Source organism: Phalacrocorax carbo, chromosome 4 (genome assembly GCF_963921805.1).
Source record: "Phalacrocorax carbo chromosome 4, bPhaCar2.1, whole genome shotgun sequence".
NCBI classification, from domain to species: Eukaryota; Metazoa; Chordata; class Aves; order Suliformes; family Phalacrocoracidae; genus Phalacrocorax; species Phalacrocorax carbo.
In genome coordinates this window covers 49,999,010-50,022,628 of record NC_087516.1, presented here as the reverse complement: position 1 = coordinate 50,022,628, position 23,619 = coordinate 49,999,010, and the positions used below count along the sequence as shown (strand labels likewise).

The 23,619-nt window shown below is 39.4% G+C and overlaps 1 protein-coding gene across 5 annotated transcripts in view; it reads right to left on the bottom strand.

The window, feature by feature from the left end:
- The window catches only part of SH3D19 (SH3 domain containing 19), an 86,886-nt gene that overhangs the window by 4,062 nt on the left and 59,205 nt on the right, over window positions 1–23,619 (bottom strand). For all 5 annotated transcript variants that reach the window (XM_064449886.1, XM_064449882.1, XM_064449883.1 and 2 more), the window contains 12 exons: window positions 18,433–18,540; window positions 14,875–14,987; window positions 12,580–12,638; window positions 10,004–10,268; window positions 8,652–8,720; window positions 7,289–7,361; window positions 6,867–6,997; window positions 4,442–4,500; window positions 2,628–2,815; window positions 2,315–2,367; window positions 1,627–1,813; window positions 618–715 (listed from right to left, as the gene is read on the bottom strand). In XM_064449886.1, the coding sequence (XP_064305956.1) occupies window positions 618–715; window positions 1,627–1,813; window positions 2,315–2,367; window positions 2,628–2,815; window positions 4,442–4,500; window positions 6,867–6,997; window positions 7,289–7,361; window positions 8,652–8,720; window positions 10,004–10,268; window positions 12,580–12,638; window positions 14,875–14,987; window positions 18,433–18,540 (1,403 nt within the window). The remainder of the gene's footprint in view (window positions 1–617; window positions 716–1,626; window positions 1,814–2,314; window positions 2,368–2,627; window positions 2,816–4,441; window positions 4,501–6,866; window positions 6,998–7,288; window positions 7,362–8,651; window positions 8,721–10,003; window positions 10,269–12,579; window positions 12,639–14,874; window positions 14,988–18,432; window positions 18,541–23,619) is intronic.

Genomic DNA, 23,619 nt, shown 5'->3' with positions numbered 1-23,619 from the left:
TGTGAAAAGCTGCTGTTTCTTGGAAACTTGCTTTTGAGGACACAGTTACCTAAATCATTACTTTGAATCTACAAGGACACGCTGTTTCTTGTTCATGCTTCTTTAATATTATCTGGGCATCCAGCAAGTATTTGATTTCTCCTCTTGCTCCCATGACAACTATGTATTGTGCTGCCAAACTTTTAGATTTTGCTCTACTAGGTGTCCCTTAGAGGCATCACTGCTGTAGCACTGGCACTCTTACTACTATTCTCCTTCTCGTTGCTGTCTTTCTAGTTAAAAAGGAGGCTCCCTTGACCATATCAACTGATCAAGAACTGAATGTACTGCAAAATGAGGTTTGTTTCTCTTGTCATGTTTACTGGATCGGAGAAGTCACAGGAATTCTGCAATTCCTGACCTCTTTTCAATGTCCTCAGTGAAGATTTCACCAATATGAAACAGAAGTGGTAAGGCCAAAAGTTTTTTTTAGAAAGGCCATTTATCAAATGCATCTATTCTATGTGCTTTGTTCTTTCCTGGTCAAACACTATTTTCACTGTGGATAAATCCTGGTTTTTTAGCATTCTTTAGGAGCATAAGACCTTTTGGAAAATTGGGCCAAGAGTGGTACTTACTTTGAAGGAAAGCTCATCTTCATTTTCTCCATGAAAATCATAAAGAGCTTTGGCTTTTCCTTTCTTCCTTCCTAGAGACTGTGACAGCTCTACCCTGGCTGCAGAATGGGGACAAGACAAGTTATTTGGATTGGAGTGAAATATCTCTGTTTCTGGAGTAGTTTCCTGTCATTCTCCTGTTTTCTCCCCACTATGTGCTACAGGGTGGCCTACTGCCACTTAGCAAATTTACTGTCCTAATGGAATAAAAATCTCTACTGATACCAGTTCATTTTACAGTACTAACACATTCCAATGGTTCTGCCTCTAAGAGGATTAAATTTGAAGTTCACTTACTTGAACTTTCCAATAGCAATACCTAATAAAAGCTGTCTTTTCCTCTTTGTACTTGGAGATGAAGTGGCACTTGGTATGCACTCTTTGCCAGTTAGGTGGAATTTATTTCCTGTCAACTTTCACTTATGGCTTTACTTGTGAAAACTATAGGGAAAAGAATGTGATTTTCTGTGTCCTCTGTGAAGGTTTTGACTGCATTCATTTGAGGACCAAACAGAAGCTCGAGGACAGCAAGCAGCCTTCATTCCTTGCTTCACCAAGGGCATTACAATAGTTCTGTGCCAAGATGCAGCAGTTAGTTATTTACAGCTCTACCAGCTCTTTGGCTCTGCTGCAGTGTTTCTCTTCAGCTGAGGGAGAAGCTGGCTCCCCCCCATCTTTTGTACACCTGAATTCCTACTAAAGGCGGCTCGATGGTCCTCTCCTGTGTTGCTTATGCCCAAAGCATGCTTTAAACTGACCCAGAATCTGTTTCACCTCCCAGATTACTTACTCACTAAAGCATTGTATTGCCATTATTAGAGTGGTTCAATGCTTAGTTTAGCTTTATGATATTAAGGACTGTGGTGGTGTGTGTCTTGTTAATGCTAATGGAATAGTTGGGTTCTCCTAGAACTCTGTCATGACTGTCACAGCCCAAGGAACAATGAATTGCCATCTAGGAGCACTGTACCTGAGCAGGTCTTAACAAAAACTGCTGGGAAAATCCCTTCCTTTTCATTCAGTCTTCCTTTATACCACTCTGAATCTACTTGTTCCAGTATTTGGATGTAGTCTCCCTTTTTAAAGGATAAATCGTCTTTGGTTTCTGCTGTAAAATCATGAAGTGCTTCACACCACTCTACTGAGCGTCTGTTGTTCTATTCAAGTGAACAGAAGAAATGCATTAATTTTAGAAGCGTTAATGGAGCCCATAAGCTGATAGATACTGGTGAAAGCAGCTGTACAGAACACGGGTGTCCTGAATTTCTCTCATACAATAGTTTCACTGCAGATGTAGACTAGAATGGCATTTCAGCAATTACCACAGAATTTCATCTAGGCTCAGACGCATTCCTTTTTATCATTGGTGGCAGGGGACAGGATTAATAAATTCAAAATTAGACCACTGCAGCAATACTTAAAATAGAGCTAACAAGAATTTGCTTAAGGACAAAGAATAAAAATTTACTTATGTTAATTTGCCAGAAGCTATGAATTCAGTTTAGGCCAACTGTCAGAATTCAAGCACTGTGTGCTGTGGGAGTTGTGTTACAGTCAGGTGTAAAGCTGGGCAGCTAATCTGACATTATTATAGGAAGTCTATGTAAATCTATGAAACCACGATGTAAATTCTGTCCCTCACTACATAATTTTATTACCTGAGGAAGGGAAGAAGAAACCTCCACCTTGTTCTTCAGTGCTGCTCCTGTACCTATGTAGGCAAAGGACAACTTAAAATAGCAGCAATGACTATTCAAAATGCTACTAACAGAAGATTTTAGATATTCAAAGTGATTATTAAGAATAACTTCTTGAAGTCCTACTATTCCTTTTGATTTTTCTTATCTGTCTCTTCTCCCTTTCTCCCTCCTTCCCACATTCATTGTCCTTTTGGGCTTTTCTCCTATATGCTGCCTATATACATGCAGTACAAAACCGTGTTCTCGAAGATTTTTGCAAACATACTCCTACCTGTTCCAGGCAGATCTTCAATTACTTCCACAAAGTTCAAGGGGAAAATTCCAGATGTGCCTCTGAGCTCTCCTTTGGCCCACTCTTCATTTACATATTCTTTAAGCATAATGGTTTCACCTTCTGAAAAACTGAGCTCATCTTTCTGATCTCCAATATATTCAAATCGTGCTACACACCTTGGGCCTCTGCACAAACAAAAGAGAAGCTTAGTTTCCTTATTTATTATTGTTCCCTTAATAATAAGGCAGCATTGTGCAAAATATGGATTGACATCTTTAAGTAAAATGATGAAAGAATGCACTGAAGATACAACAGGTAGAAAACTGAGGTCTAGCCCTGATTTTTATTTCTGGTTTCTGAGGAAGATGAGTATGGAGTCTTGAGGAACTGCATGCAACTTCTGCACCCCAATTCCTGGCTTTTACAGTATTTTGCATAAGACCCTATTTCTGTTCCAAACAACAACAACAAAAATATCACTTTGTTTCTGGGCTACCTGTCCCATTTTATATTTTTGCCTGTATCCAAGTAAGTGCTTTTGTTAAGAGTTTGATGGGTTTTTGAGCTAGCATCCAATTTAGATGCAGTCAGTTGTGTATTTGTCCCAAATACGTGGATGTTTCATTGGGGGAAGCTAGTTTTTATCTACTTTGTCAAACTTTATTCTGCAAAATCTATCCCAGGCATGAGGAAATAAATTATCTATCAAAGAAAAACACCAATGCATCTGATAGATTTTTACATAACTTGGTATAATACTGAAAAATAATTTTTTTCCTGAACTTAGAGTAGATATCATAATTTAATAAACTATTAAAATACATTTAAGAAATTAAGAAGATTTTTGATTTACCAGGAAAACTATGCTGGAAAAACGTTATAATAGGCTTTAATTCTTTCTATAGAATCAAAGCATCAACCAATTTAAGAACCTTGATTCCCACCCCTGTCCCCCACTCACATCTTTGCAAAATCTTCAGGACAGAGCTAGCACTTTCTGTTTCTTTCTTAGTTGCAGAAGCAGCTTTTAAAAATAAAGTTTTTTATTTAAAGTTTAAATAAAGTTTAAATAAAGTTTTTTATTCTGAGGAACAAACTGAACAATTCCATTGATACTAGTTCCTGCCTCATCCTGAATTTGCTTTAATTGCTGCAATGAATGATTATGAAATCGAATAAATAATTATTGAGTAAAAAGAGCAGGAAAAGTTGTTCCTTGCCCACAAATCTTAGTACAAGTTGTTTGCAAATTAGAAATTGAAGTCCTTGAAGTACATTTGATAATTTAATCTGAGGAACTTTAGATTCACCTCTATACGCTGAAGGTTAGATAGATTTCTTAAAGTGCAGCTGTATTCTGTCCCATTTTATCTTGTTCTTTCAAATGAGTAGAAGCCCTACTACATGTTAGATCTCATGAAGATACTGGAAGAAAATAACAAGGCCAGAAGCAGAGAGGAGTGTGCAACGCTGCTGATGTTAATCAGATTGGTTCACAATATCTGTGACCAATTTTCATGAAAGATTATAGGAAATGCTCTTCTAATACATTTATTCTAAATATCTATTATAAAGGTAAAGTGATCTACCGATTTTCTGAAACCATGAAGTGAGTTTTTAGGCTTTTTCTACCTGAATATGACTCTTATGAAAACATAATAAACTTTCAGTTTTGAGAGCTTAATTTTTAAAATCTATTTTGGCAAAGAAACTGTTAACCTCAGTGCACATAATACCTGCTTCAAAGTTATCTTTCTTTTTACTTCCTAGTAAATCAACACAAGAAAGAAAATAAGATTTATCTGACTCACTTAACACATTGTGATGAACAGGGTATTTTTTTCCTGTTGCCTTCTTCTGGAACATCAATCTAATAAGACAACAAAATAAGTAAAATCTTCCATTTCAAGCTCATGCAATGTAGCTACAGTAAACTTGGAACTGGTTAAAATAATCTATTTTTCAGCTAAGCATCAGCTCCAGTTATGACCTCCATGCGACGCTCCATAGTTGCTGGCATGCTATGATATATTACCATATTAATGTAGATTTTGGGTTTGTACACCTGATTTCTCATTTTTCAATCTTATGCAAACAAGGAGCACTATTTAATGTTTTCTGTTATGAAACTGGTTTACTGTTTCTACTTGTGGCATGACTGATTGACAGAAAATGGGACTGGATGCCACTATATGTTGTTGCATTTAGCTCCCAACTTTCAATCGGTAATTCCTCACTATTATTTACTAGCACAATATATCACAATAGACAAAATTATTGTTTACACGTATCCTTTCTGGGCTTTGGACAGCCAGCTGTCCTCTGGACAAAAACATGTCTCAAATCTCACTTGAATTGGAGAAATATAATTTAGAAAATCAATACACGGATATGTCAGACAGCATTCAAGTCCTTTATCACAACAGGATTTCAGCTGTATTTTTGGCGTGACACCAAGGATGATCTGTGGGATGTATAAGACTACAGGGCTAGAGACCCTGGCGAGGAGCTTTGGGTTAAAGCTCACTGTCACATGAGCCAGTTCCCACAAAAGTCAACAAGAATGTTTCATTAGCTTATGTGAAGGACTGGGGGAAATCATGATGCCTTTTTAGGACAAATAATCTTTGCAGTGCTCTTGCTAGAGGAGCTGGTATCTGTGGTGCTCTGAAGGTTCTGTGGGAGGTAATAACCGTGTATTGTTAGGTGTCCAGACCTAAGCTACTACCCAGCTCAATATTGTAAAACACACTATAGCGTATTGTATAGAGACCTTGTATCAAGATCAAATCTGACATGAATGAACAGAAGAATTCACTCAGGAAATTAGCCTCATGTACTGCACTTTTTTTTTTTAAATTTTGCTGAAACGAAAGAATTTTTGCACTCGGAGGGTAACCACCTTCTACAACTAAAATAGAAACTTGAAACACATCTTCCCTAGCTTTTACAAAGTTGTATCTGTCTGTATCAATGCAGAATTTGACCCCAAATAATCATTCCACTGCTTTAACATCTTTTCTTTATTAGCAATCAGTAGTAATAAGAGCTTTTAAATTAAATTCTTGGTCTGTGTAGAAGCAGCTTATCAATTTAGCTAATGAACCTTTCTTGTGAAAGCGAATTGAGCACGGTTCCATTATTACTAACCCCGAGTTTAGCTTTTATCCTTCAGCACTTCTCAAATCTAAAAAATTTTCTCCAGTAACACCATTACAAGCTAAACAGACACCCTATGCTCTCTGATGGTTACCAAATACTTGGTATTGCCCATGTAGCAGCAGTGCTCATCTCTGCCAGCTGCCCCAGCTCAACAGAGACACTTACTGTCTTTAATGCCCAGCCATAACCTTCACTGCATCCTGGTGTCAGTTTAGCTGCCCTCCATCTCCATACGGCTGGTGCGGATAGCCCAGTGGCCCCCCATCTACTACTGGAAGATGGACTTCAATCTCAGACTCAGGCTTGCAATAGATTTGACTCAGCGAACCATACTGTATCTCTTTTAAAGATGAGGCACTCGATTGCTACCAGGCTCCAAAACAGCACCTGTCTCTTGCCTGCCATTTACTGTCAAGTGTTATATTCAGTAACAGGATTGCTTTAAGCTGCTCATTTGCCACAACATGGTCTCCTTGCACTGTGCCAGCACAACCATTTGTGCAGCCACTTAGTAAGCCACTTAGGCAAATTGATCCAGATGGAAAAAAATATTCTAGGAAGAAAAAACCCCATGTTTCGTTGTGTCCAACTGCTGTCCTGACCTAGCTCACTACATGGTTATAGAAGTGGTGATTCCAGCGCAGTTCAAGGGACAAGAAAATGAGAGAAGCTGTGGGGGTGGGAGAGACACAAAAATCAACCATCTTACTGAGTGTTGATTCTTAGATGCAGCTGTGAAAAATAATCTGCTCTGTAGACCTTGTGAAAATACCCATGTTAACAAAGAGAATTTGGTGAGGGCCATGATTTTGTCATTTAGCTTCAAGTAACACAAGTTGGTCATGCCAAATCAAGCATCTTTCTAATACTATATATATATTATATATATATAATATAATATATATATATTATATATACTAATACAAACAAGTTGATACGTATTCTGTGCTGCCAGAGCAAAAAGGGATTATTTAAATACAGAATGGAATTAAACACACAGGAGCTATAGTAAAATAGAACCAGCAAACAAATGCCATAGGATCTTATGTAGCAATGTAAACAAAGCCTACATACAACTACTTTAACAAAGCTGGCAGGAAATATCCCTGTGCGATTCCCACATTTTCCTCTGTACCACTCAGTATCGATTTTCTCCAAAAGACAAACGGTGTCTCCAGAATGAAGGTCCAAGTCATCAGCATGCTCTGTAAGACAGCATCATTTCAGTTAACGGCAGTTGTCACACTCACTGATTTTCTCTAAGTAAATCCTTCTTAATATTAATACCACAGGCAAAACTAGAATAAGTTTTCAAAAAGTCTTTTAATTATACTTGATAAACCCATTAGCTTTAACTAAACGACTGGCCCAACTATAACTAAACCCATGGATCTGAATCACTCTACATGCAGACCTTGCAGGCTGAGCTTCCTCGTCATTTTTAAAATCCAAGTCTTGGAACAAAACAAGCTTTCAGAATAGTCACATTTACTTACCTGCAGAAAAATCATGCAGGACTACAGCATGAGGTGCACTTGTGTCAGAAACTTTTGGAGGGTGGTTTGAATCCTGACAACAACAAATAAATCCAAATAGTTTATAAATCATGGAAGATACTCACAGAGGTTCTCTGTTATATACTCAGAAAGTAATTTTCTGACTTTGGACACAACATTGTTCTTGTATCAGAGAATCACCTTTGGAGGCAGCAGTAAGTATTGGTCACACAGCTATGGGTCTGAATTCTGCATGCCTTTGCCTATGTAAATCAGAATGCATTTCACCAAAATCTACTTTTGAGCCAGTAAAAGGAAGGCATGGCCTGTAACTTTTCCCAGTATCGACAAAGCCTCAGCTGTCCCTGTGGGTCAGAAATCTGGAGCATCGATAGCAACTCCCATTGCAAGGGATGTGGCCAAATTTTGCACTGCTGCTCAGTACTGCATGCCACCAGTTACTCTTCCTTGCTTGGAGAGAACACCCTAGCCCAACTACCCCCAGCACACTCAGCAGGGGCAGCTGACTGCCAAGCATTTTAGAGGGGTGAGCAAGCCACCAGGCCTTTGCTTACAGGAAGATAATGCTGAGGGGAAATTACAATTTTGTTGTGGAATCTTTATAAAGATAAATTATATTGAAAATGCTGAGCCTTCTTCTCTATCCCACCCACTAGGAATTTTTAGACTGTACTAATGACAATCACTGTGTGTGAATTACATGCAAAGTAATTCATTGCATACAAAAAACCCAACCAAGAAAGCCCAAAATGGACAAAGATAAGGCCAGAATAATGTGAGTTACAACAGATAACAACAGATTGCCTAGAAATCTATTTCAGCCATGTAGGTTTCTGATAATAATCAAAAAGGCTGCTCATAGCTGTAATTTATATTAGCCATTTAATATTAATAGTCATGCCCTAAAAACAGGTTAGGTTCTGTAGAAGCAGTGAGAGGAAAATACTTTGAAGTCCGTATGTCAAAGCCAATTCACTGATATATCATCTACAGCACTTCAAAGAACTATTAGATTATCTTTTGCCCACTTATCACATACTCAGCGAAGGGAGTGATTATCTTCCTGTGAGACAGAAGCTTTACCAGTTTCCCTTCTGGCACTTTGAGTAATTACTGTTGCTCTGCTCCATTACCAGAATATCCTCGTGCTATAAGGCAAATCACTGTTATTGGGTTTTGTTTTGGTGGTGGTTTTGTTTTTATTAAAGAAACACAAGGATTTAAAAAACACTATTACATTTATCTCCCAGTGTAACCTTTAAAGCCTAAAGCACTTGATACTTTAACGAAACAGAGGAGACTAGCTCGTTAAATATTTATCAGCAGAAAAAAAATTCCTTACCTTACAGGACAGTTCTCCAGTGCTCCTGGGAAGACAATCTTCCTTGGCAACTCCATGAGGCACAGGTAGCTTGAATAGAAAGAGAGGCAAATGGAAAAGTTTGTTTCACTTGTAAGCAACTGAAAATGGTGAGACGATGAAGCTATTTAAGCCACCTATTACAGGTAACTAGTTTAGGAGTCCAGTGGAAGAAGACAAGCTCCTTTGGAAGGCATTCCAAATGGACTGCTGCTGATATGAACTGCCACTTCGAGAAACCCAGGTGTTGTCACATGCTTTAAAAGTGTCTTAGCCACCTAACTGGTATCATACCACACAGTGCATGATGTTCAGCAACACACTGACACAGAAATGTATTCGTCATGGAAGGCACTGGAAGAACAACCTGGGAGGAAAATTTAGTTGACAGTAACACTTGAGGGCAAGGAATTACTAGTGATCTGCTACTGAAAAAAAAAAATCTCACAAAATAAGTAACATGTTTCATATGTAAATAGGTGTGGCTACACCAGAGAGGAAGCAACGTACTTCCTTTATCTCAAAGATGTTCCTACTATCAACTTAGATACATCTTTCTCTTTCTTGCTCCTCTGCCCCACCAAGGAACTAATTTCAAGAGTGAAGATCAAAAAGAAGGCAACAGAAAGCTTCCACTTCATGCTGAATGTTAATGTTGTTCATGCTACGGTTGTGTGGGTGCTTTTTTTGACAACAGCCCTGGTTCAAGCAGTCACCAGCTTCAGCACCAATTTCAAGTATCTGGGGAAAGACACTCTCCTCTTTATCTGTAATGTTGATCCATTTATACTTAATAATCCTGAACAACACATGCAATACCAAAAAGAAACATTTTTATAATGAAAAGGGATGGCATCAATAGGATGAAAATGTAGAAGTAAGTGATGTTACATTCCTCACTCTTTGCAGGTTTGGTTAAGCAAGGTAAACTACCTTTAAAATTCTAATGTTCCGCATTTTTCTTAGGCATTTTGACATATACAGGGAAAAATAATATACAAACACAACTATTTAGCATCATTTTACACGCTGTAATAGAATTCAGAACTGGCGACTGTAAAAAGAACCCCCAAACCCTATGCATTAAAGAGATAAAACATCTATACACAAAAATGCACACACATATATCTATACTTTGCATGTATAAATTGCTTTCTCCAGTATTACCTTACAGTGCTTATTACTATTTATCTACTAGTATTTTCTAAGAAAGATTATGCTGATAGATGCAGTTTGAAAGCCACATCGTAGCAACCTACTTTACTACCTTTTTCACTACTATTTTAACCAGCACTGTTTTATAAAAAATAGTCTCAGAGTACCTCAACTCTCACCATGTATTTATTGTAGAGAGGATGACCTGGTTTAGGTCTAGGAGGTAATGCCAGATCTGGACTTTTAATGACTTGACTTTTTGCTCTCTGGGGTCCCAATCTGAACTTGCTGGGCTTTTTATCATGAGCAATGTCAGAAATAGATCGTGGAAGAGCATCCTTCTGGGAGGAGGTCTTGGCTGCAGAGAGTTTTGGTGGAGGCGGCCTTCCAGGAACACCTTTAGGTGGGGGAGGTCGAGCAGGTATAATTTTTCCATCCACAGGCCTAAAAATTGGGCAAAGCATCAGAGAAATATGCATATTAATAAGCCTGCCAACTTATACTCCACCACAGCCCTAGCTGTAAAGAGTACGCAATAAGGAAACTTGACTCACGATGACCTGGGCTGTCGAGTGTGTAGTAACCAAAGCTCTCCGGGAATACATGAACTTTTCAGATACTGGGAGTGGATGATCAAAGCTTTAGACAGATCCTTTGTCTATGTATTTTCAAGTCTGCTCACCACTTTTGCTTATCAACAGCCTGCCAGCTTTCTCGGGCGCCCACTACATAAGTAGGATTTCTTTCAGCAATCCACCTTTAGAAAGAGCTTTGCCTGAAGCTGCCTCAGGATGAAGCTGTTCTAGTGGACAGCTTTAGTGAAAGCCCTGAGAAACTCTGCTGATCTAGCTGGTCTTCAGGAATCAGGCCAGCTCATTCCCTGGGATGTCACTTACCTTTGGGCCTCTGCTGAAACTGATGACGTATGACGCCACTTTGACAATGACATCAACAGCAGAATTTACCATTTTTATGCAACAGATATCTACTGCAGAAAGAAAACACTGGTGAAAATACTCCAGTTTTCTGGCAATGCTGGAGATACCCCACTCTCATTAGAGTACCAGTAGTTTAGAAACCAAAATCAGAGACTCGTAAGTGACAGTGGTAATTTAAAAAAAAAATTTTAAATCTAAAACAATACCCCTTACTAACCATTGATTTAAAAAAGCTCTCTATACAGCCATGTATTTTTAGAATCAAAGAGTGTGGCCAAATCAATAATTTGCTAATTAAAAATCACCTGTGTTATAAACCAGCATTAGGTACACACAATGTTGGCTTCATGTTGTCACGAACACTGACACTACCACTATTTAAAAAATACAATATTGTTTTATTGTTATTGGGAAATCTTCAGCCAGTTACCGCAAGTTTCTGCTACAATTGCCTCTCTTTTTTCATATAGTGTAATTCAGCATAATTATTTGCTCATGTGATTTCCTCAAGGGTCTGTAAAAATTACCAACCACAACAAACACGCATTAGTGGATCTTTGGAGTATCCTTCTGACATATTTTTTGAGTGTCATCCACCACTTGAGAAGATATTAGTGCTCTACTAATACTTCTGATAAGAGTTCTCTTACTATTTGAGTATGGACTATTTTTTAAATTTCAAAAAAAAATTTACACTTCTGTTCAACTTCTACCTCTCCCCTTCCTTGGCTTCATCCTAAACTAAGCATTTTTAATATTGACAAAGGGGAAATTCCAAGTTAGACTGCATTGAATCTGGAAACAAACCAACCCATACGGTTGTAAGGCAACTCGACTAAACAAGAAAACCCGAACAAGCAATTCAGAGAATTATTACTGCTTACTTTAAGAAAAAATTTAAAAAATCCATTTGAGCAGAAGAATGAAAGGACAAAACGTCTGCTGCAGTTCCAGAGACCCTCAGGAGAATGGGGAATGCTGTTATGCTAAACAGAACAGGGGAAAGTAACAAACCCAAAAGGGGCAATAATGAGGTGTTTTCCTTGTGGGTACAACCACATTCTTGCCTGTTAATGAATACTCATTATTATTGGTAGACTAAGTTTAGTAACTGAACGATTCTCTTCTGACACAACAGAGCAAACTCTTGTGTTTAAACCCACAGATTTAGAGTGCAGATGCTGAGATAGCCGCAGCTGGCCAGCTAGCCAATGCCTTATCTCCCTCCAGTTTGTCTGGCATTTAGTTGACCTGAATTTAAATCTGGTCCAGCTACTTTTGCCTCTGCAGGCCTTCTTTGTTGTTGGTTCAAAAGAATAAAAAAACCCCAAGGTTATAATCGATTCTGCAGCTTCCATGGGGTTTTAGGTCTGAAGTGAACTGCATAAACTAGCCAGTGCTTCTGGGAAGGCGCTGGCCCAGCATCTGCCACCCCCATTCCTTCACCACTCAAACCCAGCCACAAGTGCAAGTGCTGTTGATCAAAAGGTCAGCAACAGGCAGGAGGGGATGTTCTACGTTCAGCTGTGGGTGAAAAGGTTAAAGATGCAGAAAGGAATGACTGTCAGCAGCCACTGTACATTAGCTGAAGAGCCAAACAGCTGTCCTCCTATAATCTCCCTGCTCATACCAATAACGTACAAACAAGTATTAATCAGCTAGCAACTTGGTCCTGCCTATTTTTTAGTGAGCATACTACCTACCCAGGCCTACTGAGTTAGGTAGGACTAGACTTGGTAGTGTCTACACTGAGACTAACTAGGCAAACTAGCTCTGAAGCACCACTTTTAAGTGAGTCATAGAAGAACTGCACTTACCTTGGGGGTAGTACAGGTTCTAGCTGAGGCACTCCACCTTGTTCTGAATGATCCGACTCCTACAAAGATTCAAAAGAAAAAAGCCATTTCTTTAAGCCTAAGAAATGAAAATTATCTTGTTTAAATGATGCATTTCTTATATTAAATTATAATCTACAGACAGGAAAAGCAAGAGTTTCTGGAGGTCTGGAAATAAAGTAATAAGTATTATGGTGTGTCCTAGCATTTTATAGTCTTGTTGGACATAGAGGGAGGTGTAAATAACCTGGCTGACCACCTGAACCACACCTTAAATTGTGCATGAGGTATGACCCAGCCCTCTTTTCCAACTACATGGGAGTCAGGGCTTAAAAGCCAAATTCAGGAGAGTCATAAAAATGTACAGTTTCACTGTCCATAGGATTCCAACTACTGCAGTTACATTATCAATTTTTATTTAACTTCGACAGATGAAACACTTTGAACATGCTTAAAGCAGAGAACATGACATTGATGCAACTCGCACAGGACAGTGTCTCTTGCAAATAACATTAGCTCTCATTAAAGAAGGCATCTAAGTATGTTTCCTAGAGATCTAACAGATAAACCCTGGTGAATCTTGCTTTGGCAGATGAAGGTGTCACTCCTCCCAGCTGCCCATCCTGACCCTGCCAGAGATTACTACCCTGCAGCGGAGTCAGCAGACGGGAACATGCGCCATGTCTGAAGGGCTTGGACCACAGTAATGGATTAACAAGTTACCATCCTTTCTGCCTCCTGCTGTTCATTTCCATCCCAGTGCCTGAGAGTATTGCCAGCTCCTCTGAACAAGCACAGCTGCTTGTGGAACAGCATGGTAAATCAGAGTGCTGAATCTGGGTTCAAAAGTATCCTTTTTGAATCAGTAGTTTTAAAGAGATCTGAACAGTCTTGTTTACTTAATTAGGGATACATATGCTTGAAACCGGTAAACAATTTCTGTGATCTTTCCCACCTAGAAAATACCTAAATGTATTTTGTGACAAAATTTTGACCCTTGATTGAGTCCCCAAATGAATGTTCCTGATCAAATGATCCTGATTAGAAAGAAAACAACCTGCCACTTTCAGATGGGGATGTTATCCTCATACCAAAAATTTTCTTCTTCTGTGTAAAAAGGAAGAAATCTGTATCAACTGCTGCTTACAGTCAACAATTTTTACTGTTGCTGGTTTATCACTCCCACTGACAAACAATACTAGTTTTAGAAGCACAGAAGTTCATATCTTTCCAAAGAAAAGATTTAAATGTTTCATTGGATTTGATGCAGTCTTTTTCTTAAAAAGATCCTCTGAAACTTACACATGCCTGTCACAATAACCTGGATGACATTGTAAAAGTTTTGGGGTTGCATTGTATAAAATGTTATTTAATGTCTTGTATTGGAAATCATTTTTTTCAGCATTATCCAGAAAAGATGGGACATCTATGAATAGCCTCTTCAGTCATGACATTTAAAAATCTCTTTATCCTATTAGCAGAGGTAGCCACAAAGACATTTGTTGGCAGCTGTCCATCTAGTGAGGGCTTTTGATTCGATTTGATCTCATCTTTCTACTGCCTGTGTTTTCCACAAGATTCTCTGCCATTCTTGCCATCACAGCACTCAATATTTAGAAATCCTACTGTAATTTTCCAGTTTAATTCCCACTTGTAACTCTGTGTCAAAGGGCGTACAGGACACATAGCTACAATGGCTACCGTTACTGTGTGCTCAGAAGTGAGGAGCAGAGTCTTACTTTCCGAAATAGGTGGTTCTATTCAGGATCTGACAGGACCAGTAGAAAACAACTAGAAGGAAAGAGCTGAAGAAAGCAAGCTTCATTCATCTACAGAAAAGTTTCCTCTGCCTGGAAATTAGCACAGACACCAAGTGGTACTGTGTGTATGAAGGTAAAAAAAAAAAACAAACCACATTTCTAAATGACTTTGACAATATTCCACTATGTAAATCTCACTGGACTTTAAACCACTTTGCAGTGCTTTTGAAACTAAATTGTAGACTATCCTGATTCCAGCTGCTAAAAACAGAAAATTGAAGATAGATGTGATCAAAGTTTAGTAAAATCAACAAAGTGCTTTTCAGAACTGACAGCAGGCTAAATTACCTAATTAAATTAGAGGATGCAATTAAAAGAAAAAAGCTTTATATTTTTGAGTAGTCCTTTTCATCCTTTGGTCCTTCAAGTAACTTGCTTTACAAATGCTTGAGAGTCACAAGAGATCTGTTAACCAAAGCAGACAAAGTTGTAACATAGGGAAAAAGTTCTAACTTACCACTTTTTTTACTAGGTCACCACTGTTGGGTTTTCCCACTGTGATATCGGAGGTGTTCCCAATAGGCTTTTCAGCAGGAAGTGGTGGAGGGCTATGCAGGATTTCATTTAAAGCTGTAAAAAAACCCCAAAAGTTCCTAAATGAAAGTCTAAATTAATAGGTTCTTTACATGGACCAACAATAGGTAAGTGAATGCACCTTGGTTTGGGGCATTTTTTTGTGAACACAACTTCCTTCCTCAAAGCCAGAGCGGCCAATGGGCAGGACCACTTAAAGACTAGTGAAGCAAAAAGGGATGTGAAGTGAAGGCAACGTTGCAACTCTGAGGCTGACTTAAGGAGTACTTCCCATCCTGCATAACAGATCTTCACTTTACACTCAGGACACCAGCAAGTTATTCTAGAGCTTCAAGGTTTCAGCTGCAATGCTTGTTGATATAATATTAGACGAGTAGAAGAGTTTCTACCCCTGGGAATGTCAGACTCATTACTGGATACCCTGAAACACCATCACCATCTCTCAGCCACATTTCTAAACTGGCTCACTTTTTTTCAGCTGTCAGCTCCTGGAATATCCTCCAGGCTGGAAAACAGCTGAGGGTTATTTAAGTAACCCTGAAAGATCAGGAGACTTGGATGGAAGAATCTCCAGAAAGGTAAAGGCAAGAAAAGAAACAGTTGCCTACTACAAAATTCAGGGTGACAGAAAGAAAACAGAGATGGAAGCTCCCTGGTAGTCTTTAAGGAGCTAAGTAAATTTAGGACATGGAAGAGGAAACAGTAGAGCTCTTACTAGGGAAGAGTGATGATGTCCTCAGTCTCAATAAAGAACACAAAAACCTGCTAATTATATTATATTTGCTTTCAACGTCTCTGCCATTGAAACCTAGAAAGCACTTGGACAGGTTTTGCCAGTATATTTAGCAATCATTTTGCCGTTACATATTGGAACCTGACCATCTATTTTACAATGTATTTGTATACCAAGAAAATTCATTTCATACAAAAGAACTGCAGACACTTATGCTCTTCTGAGTTCCAGCCAGTCTTGGAGTTATATAAAAATATGTGTAGACAGCCTGGACGTTTACAGACTGATGACAAAGAAGAGGAGACATCCTATCCAAATGAAAACTTTTGGTGGCTCATTTCATGAAAAGTACACTCAACAAAGAAGCAACACATAGGAAGGAGAAGTGGTGTTTGTTTTTAACACCTCAGTTGCATTACTATGATCTAAAACACTGGTGTGACATTTAAAAATGGATCAGTTCAAGGATAAATTCCTTATTCTTCAGAGCATGTCACAGTTACCATGTTGGCAGTGACTGAGCACAGCGGAAAAAGAAGTTAGTGAAGTTCATCACTCTTCTAAGCTAGTACGATGGATGAAAAGTAAAAAAAAATACCTGACAGTAATTGCAAGAGAAATCTTCTCTTATCATACCTTACTGATATATAAAAAGCATGAGAGATTTATTTATTCACACCACTTCAAATCTTGATATATACATAGGTGTCCTAATTTCCTTGCCCTTGCTCTTTATAAGACCAAAATTAAAGGAAATAAAAGAAAAAAAAAACCCAGAATGCAAGAAGCAGGAGGCAGGTGTTATTTTCAGTGATTGCTAAGTGTAATAACTGAAGTGGAAGTTTAATACTTCCTTTCTAATCACATCTCAACAAAAATGCTAATGCTAAATGAGTGCTTTACTGGAGTTCAAATTCTTAAGCATCCAACTCTGTTCCCTTTTCAGTAGTGCTGGGAGAGTTTGTTGTTGTTGTTGTTGTTTATTGGGGTTTTTCTTTTTGGTTTGTGCTGGTTCCTGGCAGAATTAATTTCCTTCCATACCCACAATGGTGAAAGACCCCTTGTACTGAGATTATGTGGCCCCCTTACAAGGTAAATCCTACTATATCCATATTGTACCTTGGCCCAGTTGTACTTTTCTCATTTTTTTAACTTTTAATAGCTCACGTTCCCACAGCAGCTCCTATCTGACAAAAGACTACTCTGCTCTCTTGGAACCTGCTTCTGTTCCTCCACATTCCATCAATCTTCCAGCCGCGGCCTCCCATAAAGCAGCCCTTCACACCCCCCTGACAACGGGAGCCAAGTACAGGTTCACCAGCAGCCTCCTGTGGAAAATTCAGTTACCACTAGAGGGCAGCAAAGGACCAGTTATCTACAAGTTCAAGAGCTATTCCAGCTCAGTAAAAAAAAAAAAAAAGAAAAAGAAAAAAAATTGTCAGGTCTTTTTCTTTTTTTTAATGGAAATTACAATTTCCTTTGCGGAGAAGAATTATGTCCTGGGTTCTTTACAGCAGTTCATAAACATATTATTCCAACTGAAAAAAACTTCTATTTATGATCGGGTATTAACAGAATTACTTTTCCTTATAGCTTTATCTTCAGTCCTCTCTGCATTTTTAATAATTTCCACTGCATTTCTTGCATATGCAGGAGAGAAAGCCTGGTATTTTAGCACTGGGGTGGTGGTGGTGGGAGCAAGGGAACTTGGGAAATAATGAGAAAAATCTTAGAAGAAAAGCCACCTGGACATCTAGTTGCTACAAGTTGGCTCTACACCTACTCAGTATAGTAAAATATGATTTTAAAATATGAGTTTCAGGAGCTATCTTATGACATTTCTCCCTAAGCTTTGAGGATAAAACATAAGGCTAAACAGAAGCAAGTATGTACTCCAGCACAGAAAGATCAATGCTAAGACCTTGTGGCTCTATGATAAGTTTCCACTCTGAGATACTGTCAGTGTCATTTGTAAAGCTGTAAAGGATTAGAGGTGGAAGGCATTAGGGATATAGTAACTGTCAGAAAACTATAGTCGAGACCTTGACACAAAATTGAACACATCAGGTTTTTGCATTCCTGTTCTCGCATACGTTTTTTATTCCCTCAAGTGCTACCAAAATACTATTGCTTAAACGGCCACAGATTTCAAGTCTAACAAGGGTCAAGGGAACTTTTTGATATGAGCTGTGAAAACTATGCTTACACCCCAACTAAGCTGTGTTTGAAGCAAAGTTTAATAAACTAATGTTGTTCGTTTGTCAAGTGGGGGCCCTGCTCCCAGGAAACTCGGGAGCGGCGTTGAAATATCCTCAGCTGATGTCAGAACAGAAGTCAATTTGACCAAAGGTGCAGCCTTATTGACATAGTTTAGCTGACGAAACAAACTTGCTTCTGCTGAAGGGGCCTCCTTCAGCTCTTCCCTGCCAGCCTTTAGATCTCCACCACCACACCGTTTCACCTCTGATAGGCATTAGCTCCATAAATTTTGAGGGACACCAAACTTAGTGCAAGGGAGGGAGCCAGACAAGGTAGCTGGGAGGCAGGGAGAGGGGAACATGATTCTCAGCTACTTCTCCTTCCCACCACAGCCCTTCTGTTGGCTCCTCTGTCTTGTCAAACTGTACCATGGGATTACTTTGGCAGATAATATAGCTAGTAAACAGCAACTCAATTAGTAAACAGTAAGTCCCCGTTAAAATTCTTTTCTGACAGAGATTTCTCAGACAATTTGGGAGAACAACTTACATTTCCCAGGTTTAGCTGGGATTCGGATCACAGTGGGTTTCCGGGCTAAAGCCGGTTGAGCTGTCTGTTCTTTTGCAGGTTCACTTTTGGTGACGAACTGAAATGGATCTAAAAGGGAAAAAAAAACCCAAACCACTCAACATACTTAATATTTATTTGTTGAACACAAATCTCACTGAGTATTGCTTTCATTATTATGGACATTTATATTTCACACCCAAGAAAGTCATTAAAAATATATATAAATCAGGCTGATGCAAACAGCATACTCAGCTCTTTGTAAATAACATGTCTTCTGTACATCTGCATTCATAGTTGACTTAGCATAAATATGCTCCAGATGCCTTCTGGGATTATATAAGCCACTGAACAAGAGGAACTGCATTGCTTGGTAACAGGGACCTGAAATCAGGATGGCTTTAGGGAAACATTTTCAAAGCAGTTGCTCTAATACGCAGACATAGCTGTGAACACATTAGCTAAAAAGTTTTAATCAATAAGATTTTGCCGAAGCTAAACAATCAGCAGCGCAGCAGATAAAATGCCTACAGAAACAAAACAAAACAAAGCATTTAAAAATTACTGATTACAAAACGTCTTTGCTGTAGAACAACTAATTCCCTGGAAGATTCTGCCTCATTTTGTTGGTTATAAACCTGGTATCATGAGGGAGACGGGTTCAGACCAAGGACTGGGAGTCGTGCCTGAGCTCTTCCCCTGCCTGCATTACTCATCCCTCTACAAGCCTGTCCAATCATTCCATTGGTAAGACAGGAGCAATGTTTTCTATGCTTCATAAACTTAAGCACTGGTCTCTTATTAATAGGCATGGGAACATATGTGCATGTAGAAGGCAGCTGTAAAAATACTTGTACATAAATAAAATCCAAACCAATGGGTTCTTTCTCAAGTACACCTTCATGTCAAAGAGCAATACTTCAATTTGTACCTCTTCTCTGTTGTTAACAACTGCTAACCTTTTCTCTGACATTACCAAAAACTGCAGTAAAATGGCAATGCTTAACTGTATCGTAAACATGTAAAGTAGAAACTGAAGAAGCACTCCGGACAATAAATTCTCTGTGACGCATATTCGTAGCCCCAACAACTGAGTCTGATCTCCTCTGGTGGCCTTTTTAGATGTATAGCTCAATGAGATGTTATTTATGGAGTGTCAGAGTCTCAGAGAAGTAGTATGCTGGGCATCTCTTTAAATTCTTTAGGACTTTTTATAAAACCATACCCTTTCCCAACACTACCGCCACACTTTCCGACAAAGTTGGAAGCCCTGTGTTTGATAAAATTTTATCTTCAACACTTATAAAAAACAGTTTAAAAGATTATGTAATATGAAGTAATGATTTCTTACAGATAATTTTGGACAGTATAAGACAATGCAGTTTATCAAGACACTAGAAATCTGCATCTGGGAATATACATAAGATTTAAGAAAATCCAGAAATACGGTATTTATTTATGAACAACCTCATCAAAAACCTTTTAGCATTTTAACTAAGAAAGCCTTGGCATTTTTAGCCACGGAAGAAGAGCAAGTAGATCAAGCTCTGTTGGTTTTGTTTCGGTTTGGTTTTTTTGTTTGTTTGTTTGTTTTTTAACCAAAAATAGGCCCAAAGTAATTTCAGAGACAGAAAACACTGAGTAATATAGAGCTGCTGAATTACAGTGTAACAGCCTGCCCTCCTGCACGCACACGAGTTGGCGGTCACAGCTCCCCCAGCCTCGGCTGCCGCTCCTCCTTGCCAGGTGCTTCTGCCTGCAGCCCGCTTTGCCCGTGGCCCCAGCTCTCCCCAGCTCCCGCTGCCAGCATGCAGCTGTAGCAACGGCAGGGACAACACGCTGCAGGCCCCTTGCATGCTCACCCCTGCTCAGGTGTCCACCTCCCACTAGCTCCTGGCTTAAGGCTCTCTCTGTAGGCGTATCCGTCACGTACATGTGTGCCATGGGAGTTTGTGCTGTGGTGTCTCCCTAAGTCAAGATACCTTCCTGCCTACAGGCTCCCCAGAAATCTGCCTGGGTACCTTCATGTCATACTTTAATCATGAATCGAAGTACATCAATTCCTTCTGTCAGGTTGCTTGTGTAACAGCTTTGAGCGTATACTTCAGGTAGAAAGGATCACGACAGGTCAATGATTTGTCTACAGCTAAAGGTATACAGGCTATAGTTAAAAATAAGCCAGTTAAAAATGGCTCCATCACATTGTATTTGAAGACACTGGTGCCTCCAGAAACCAGGCACAGGCAAACCACAATGTTTTAGAAGGTAAGGTTAAAACTAACATCTTGTTTAAGTTACGGATTAGCGCTAGCCAGTAAAAGGTTTAGGTCTCTTCAGTGAAAGCTGCATCACAGCACAGATTTTTCTACAGGAACTGAAAACACAGACCACAAGAGGGGTTGCAAGCATTTTGGTAGCATGGTCATCACAAGAAACAAAATTCCCACTCTTAGAGCAAGCCTGCAGTTATAATTTTCTTCTATTCCTTTATACCTATGTCTACTAGCTACACTGCTAACATTTGAATTGCATTAAAAAGAGATTTATCTAATCTTAACTCCGATGCTGGTGTTCAGAGTGACTTCAGTGCAGCTGAAAAAAAGAAAAATTAAAGCAGGCTGTCTTCTCTCTTTCAGTTATCTGGTAACTCTACAACAGATTTGAGGAGTGACCCTGGCAAGGCAGCAGGACAGCAGGGCCTCAACGCTGCACTGGCCTATTGGAAACTGGAGACACAGGATGAGCAGAGAAAAGGTGAGCAGGGCCAAGCCACGGGCTCCTTGACACAGCAGGACCATAGGGAATGCACTGGCACATGGAGTACCTCTCAAGGTAAGGTTCTGCAGAGGTTAAGTTCGTTCTCACACAATCACAGAATGGTAGGGGTTGGAAGGGACCTCTGAAGATCATCTTGTCCAACCCCCCTGCTTGAGCAGGCACCCCTAGAGCAGGGGGCACAGGAACATGTCCAAGTGGGGTTTGAAAGTCTCCAGGGAAGGAGACTCCACAACCTCCCTGGGCAGCCTGTTCCACTGCTCCGTCACCTTCACAGGAAAGGTTTTTCTCATTTTGAGGTGGAACTGCCTGTGTTCCAACTTGTGCCCATTGCCCCTTGTCCTGTCTTTGGGCACTAATGAAAGAAGCCTGGTCCCATCATCCTGACACCCACCCTTCAGATATTTACAGGTATTGATGAAATCCCCCCCTCAGTCTTCTCTTGTCCACGCTGAACAAACCCAAGCCTCTCAGCCTTTCCTCATAAGGGAGATGCTCCAGTCCCCTGATCATCTTGCTAGCTCTCCCTGGACTTGCTCAAGCAGTTCCCTGTCCTTCTTAAACTGGGGGGTCCGAAATTGGAGACAGTACTCCAGATGTGGTCTCACCTGGGCAGAGTGGAGGGGGAGGATAACCTCCCTCGACCTGCTGGCCACACTCCTTTTAATGCAGCCCAGGATACCATTGGCCTTCTTGGCCACAAGGGCACAGTGCTGGCTCATGGTCAGCTTGCTGTCCATCAGTGCTCCCAGGTCCTTCTCAACAGAGACGCTTTCCAGTACTATTGTTCTACATGAACAATGAGGAAACAGTTTTCCAAAGCCTTAATCTTATAAAACTACTGACATTGTGAGAACAAGTGGAAATGATCTTAACACCCAAGATAATCACAGATCTGTATTCTTATAAGTTTATGGGAGATTTGAAATTGTACAAAATTACTGTTTGTCCACTGCTAATCACTGCCATACGTAGAAATGGTTGTCTCGACCATTCAACAGTTGGCAGAGGTCTCTAAATCAATAAAACTGAGAAGACATTTTTAAAATCTGAGAAAAGTAATTTCTAAGGCTGAGAAAACCATTCCATGAACCTTAGTTTTCCACTCATTATCTTATGTTCAATTATACTGTTGTCACCTCATAATTAGTTTAAAACTCATTACCTTGTTTGTGTTATTCCACTCCCCAGTGTTGGATTTGCAGCAGAAATTGGCTGAGTAAAACGACTGCGCTGCTTTGTGCAATGGGACTGACAACATATCAAATTTTTATGTTGTTTAACAACAATTGGGCATCGTTTGAGCATAATTCACAAAGGTGTGAAAACAGGATTGTTAATATACTCATTTAAAGTTTCTCAGCTCAAGGAAATTAATCTGCAAGGCATTTTTCATAACACATATCAACAGACTTCTATCGATTTTTTTTATTACATTTCTACCATGATGCTTAAAGCCTGTGTCTTCCTTATACTCACTTTCCTACAGCTTCTGTTTCAAGGGTTTATGTGATAACATAATTACTGCGCTTGTTTGCAAGACAGACAAATGAAAGCTGTGTATTCAAATACACCATATATCATCGCTTTCTTTTACCACTTTAGGAGAGACTGCTTTTGTCCCCCACTCTCTTTTACCACCTTTTTTAAAAATAAAAAATTAGGAGGTTAAAGAACAAACACTAGGTTTTGCCCATGTGAGCAGGACCAATGGATGTCTTTCTGAAATATTTATTGGTAGTCTTTAAGAAAGTGGTAGTAAGATGGTAACGGATAGCTCAGCAGCCACAAGGGGAAACTCCAAACAAATGAGATGCGGAAAGCTAAAAGCACAGAATAGAGGTATCTGCTGTGAAGATGCTCGCTCAGTCCTACAAGAAGTACTCTCAGTACACACGAGAAAAAACATAGTACGGAAGGTGTTGATGCTGACATTACAACACTTGCCACTACAGAAGTACGTACCTGTGTCTACTTTCAGTGTTTAATTAAAAAAACCTAAATCAGCTGTTAAAGGCAAGGCTCACACATTCTCTTCACACAGAACAGTATTGCTATCGGGGTCTTCCAGGAAGAGAGAATAGAGCCACACACTATCAACAAATGGTTTTATTAAAACCTAGCTCCATGAAACCACTCTGGTGTTTGTGGAAGCATACTTAACCCATACTTCGGGGAAGGTTTTCAACAACAGGCCCCTCCTAGTAATATGGCTGGAGATTCAATGGAAACCTGACAGATAACATCCCGAAGAGGAATGGGGTCCACGCTCAAGAAACATTGTGATATGCTACAAGCAAACGTCTGATGTTCACTCAGACTTTCTAATTCTCAACTTATTTAAAACTATTAATAGACATTTTAAACAGGTATCCTACGTAAACTCCAGCATCA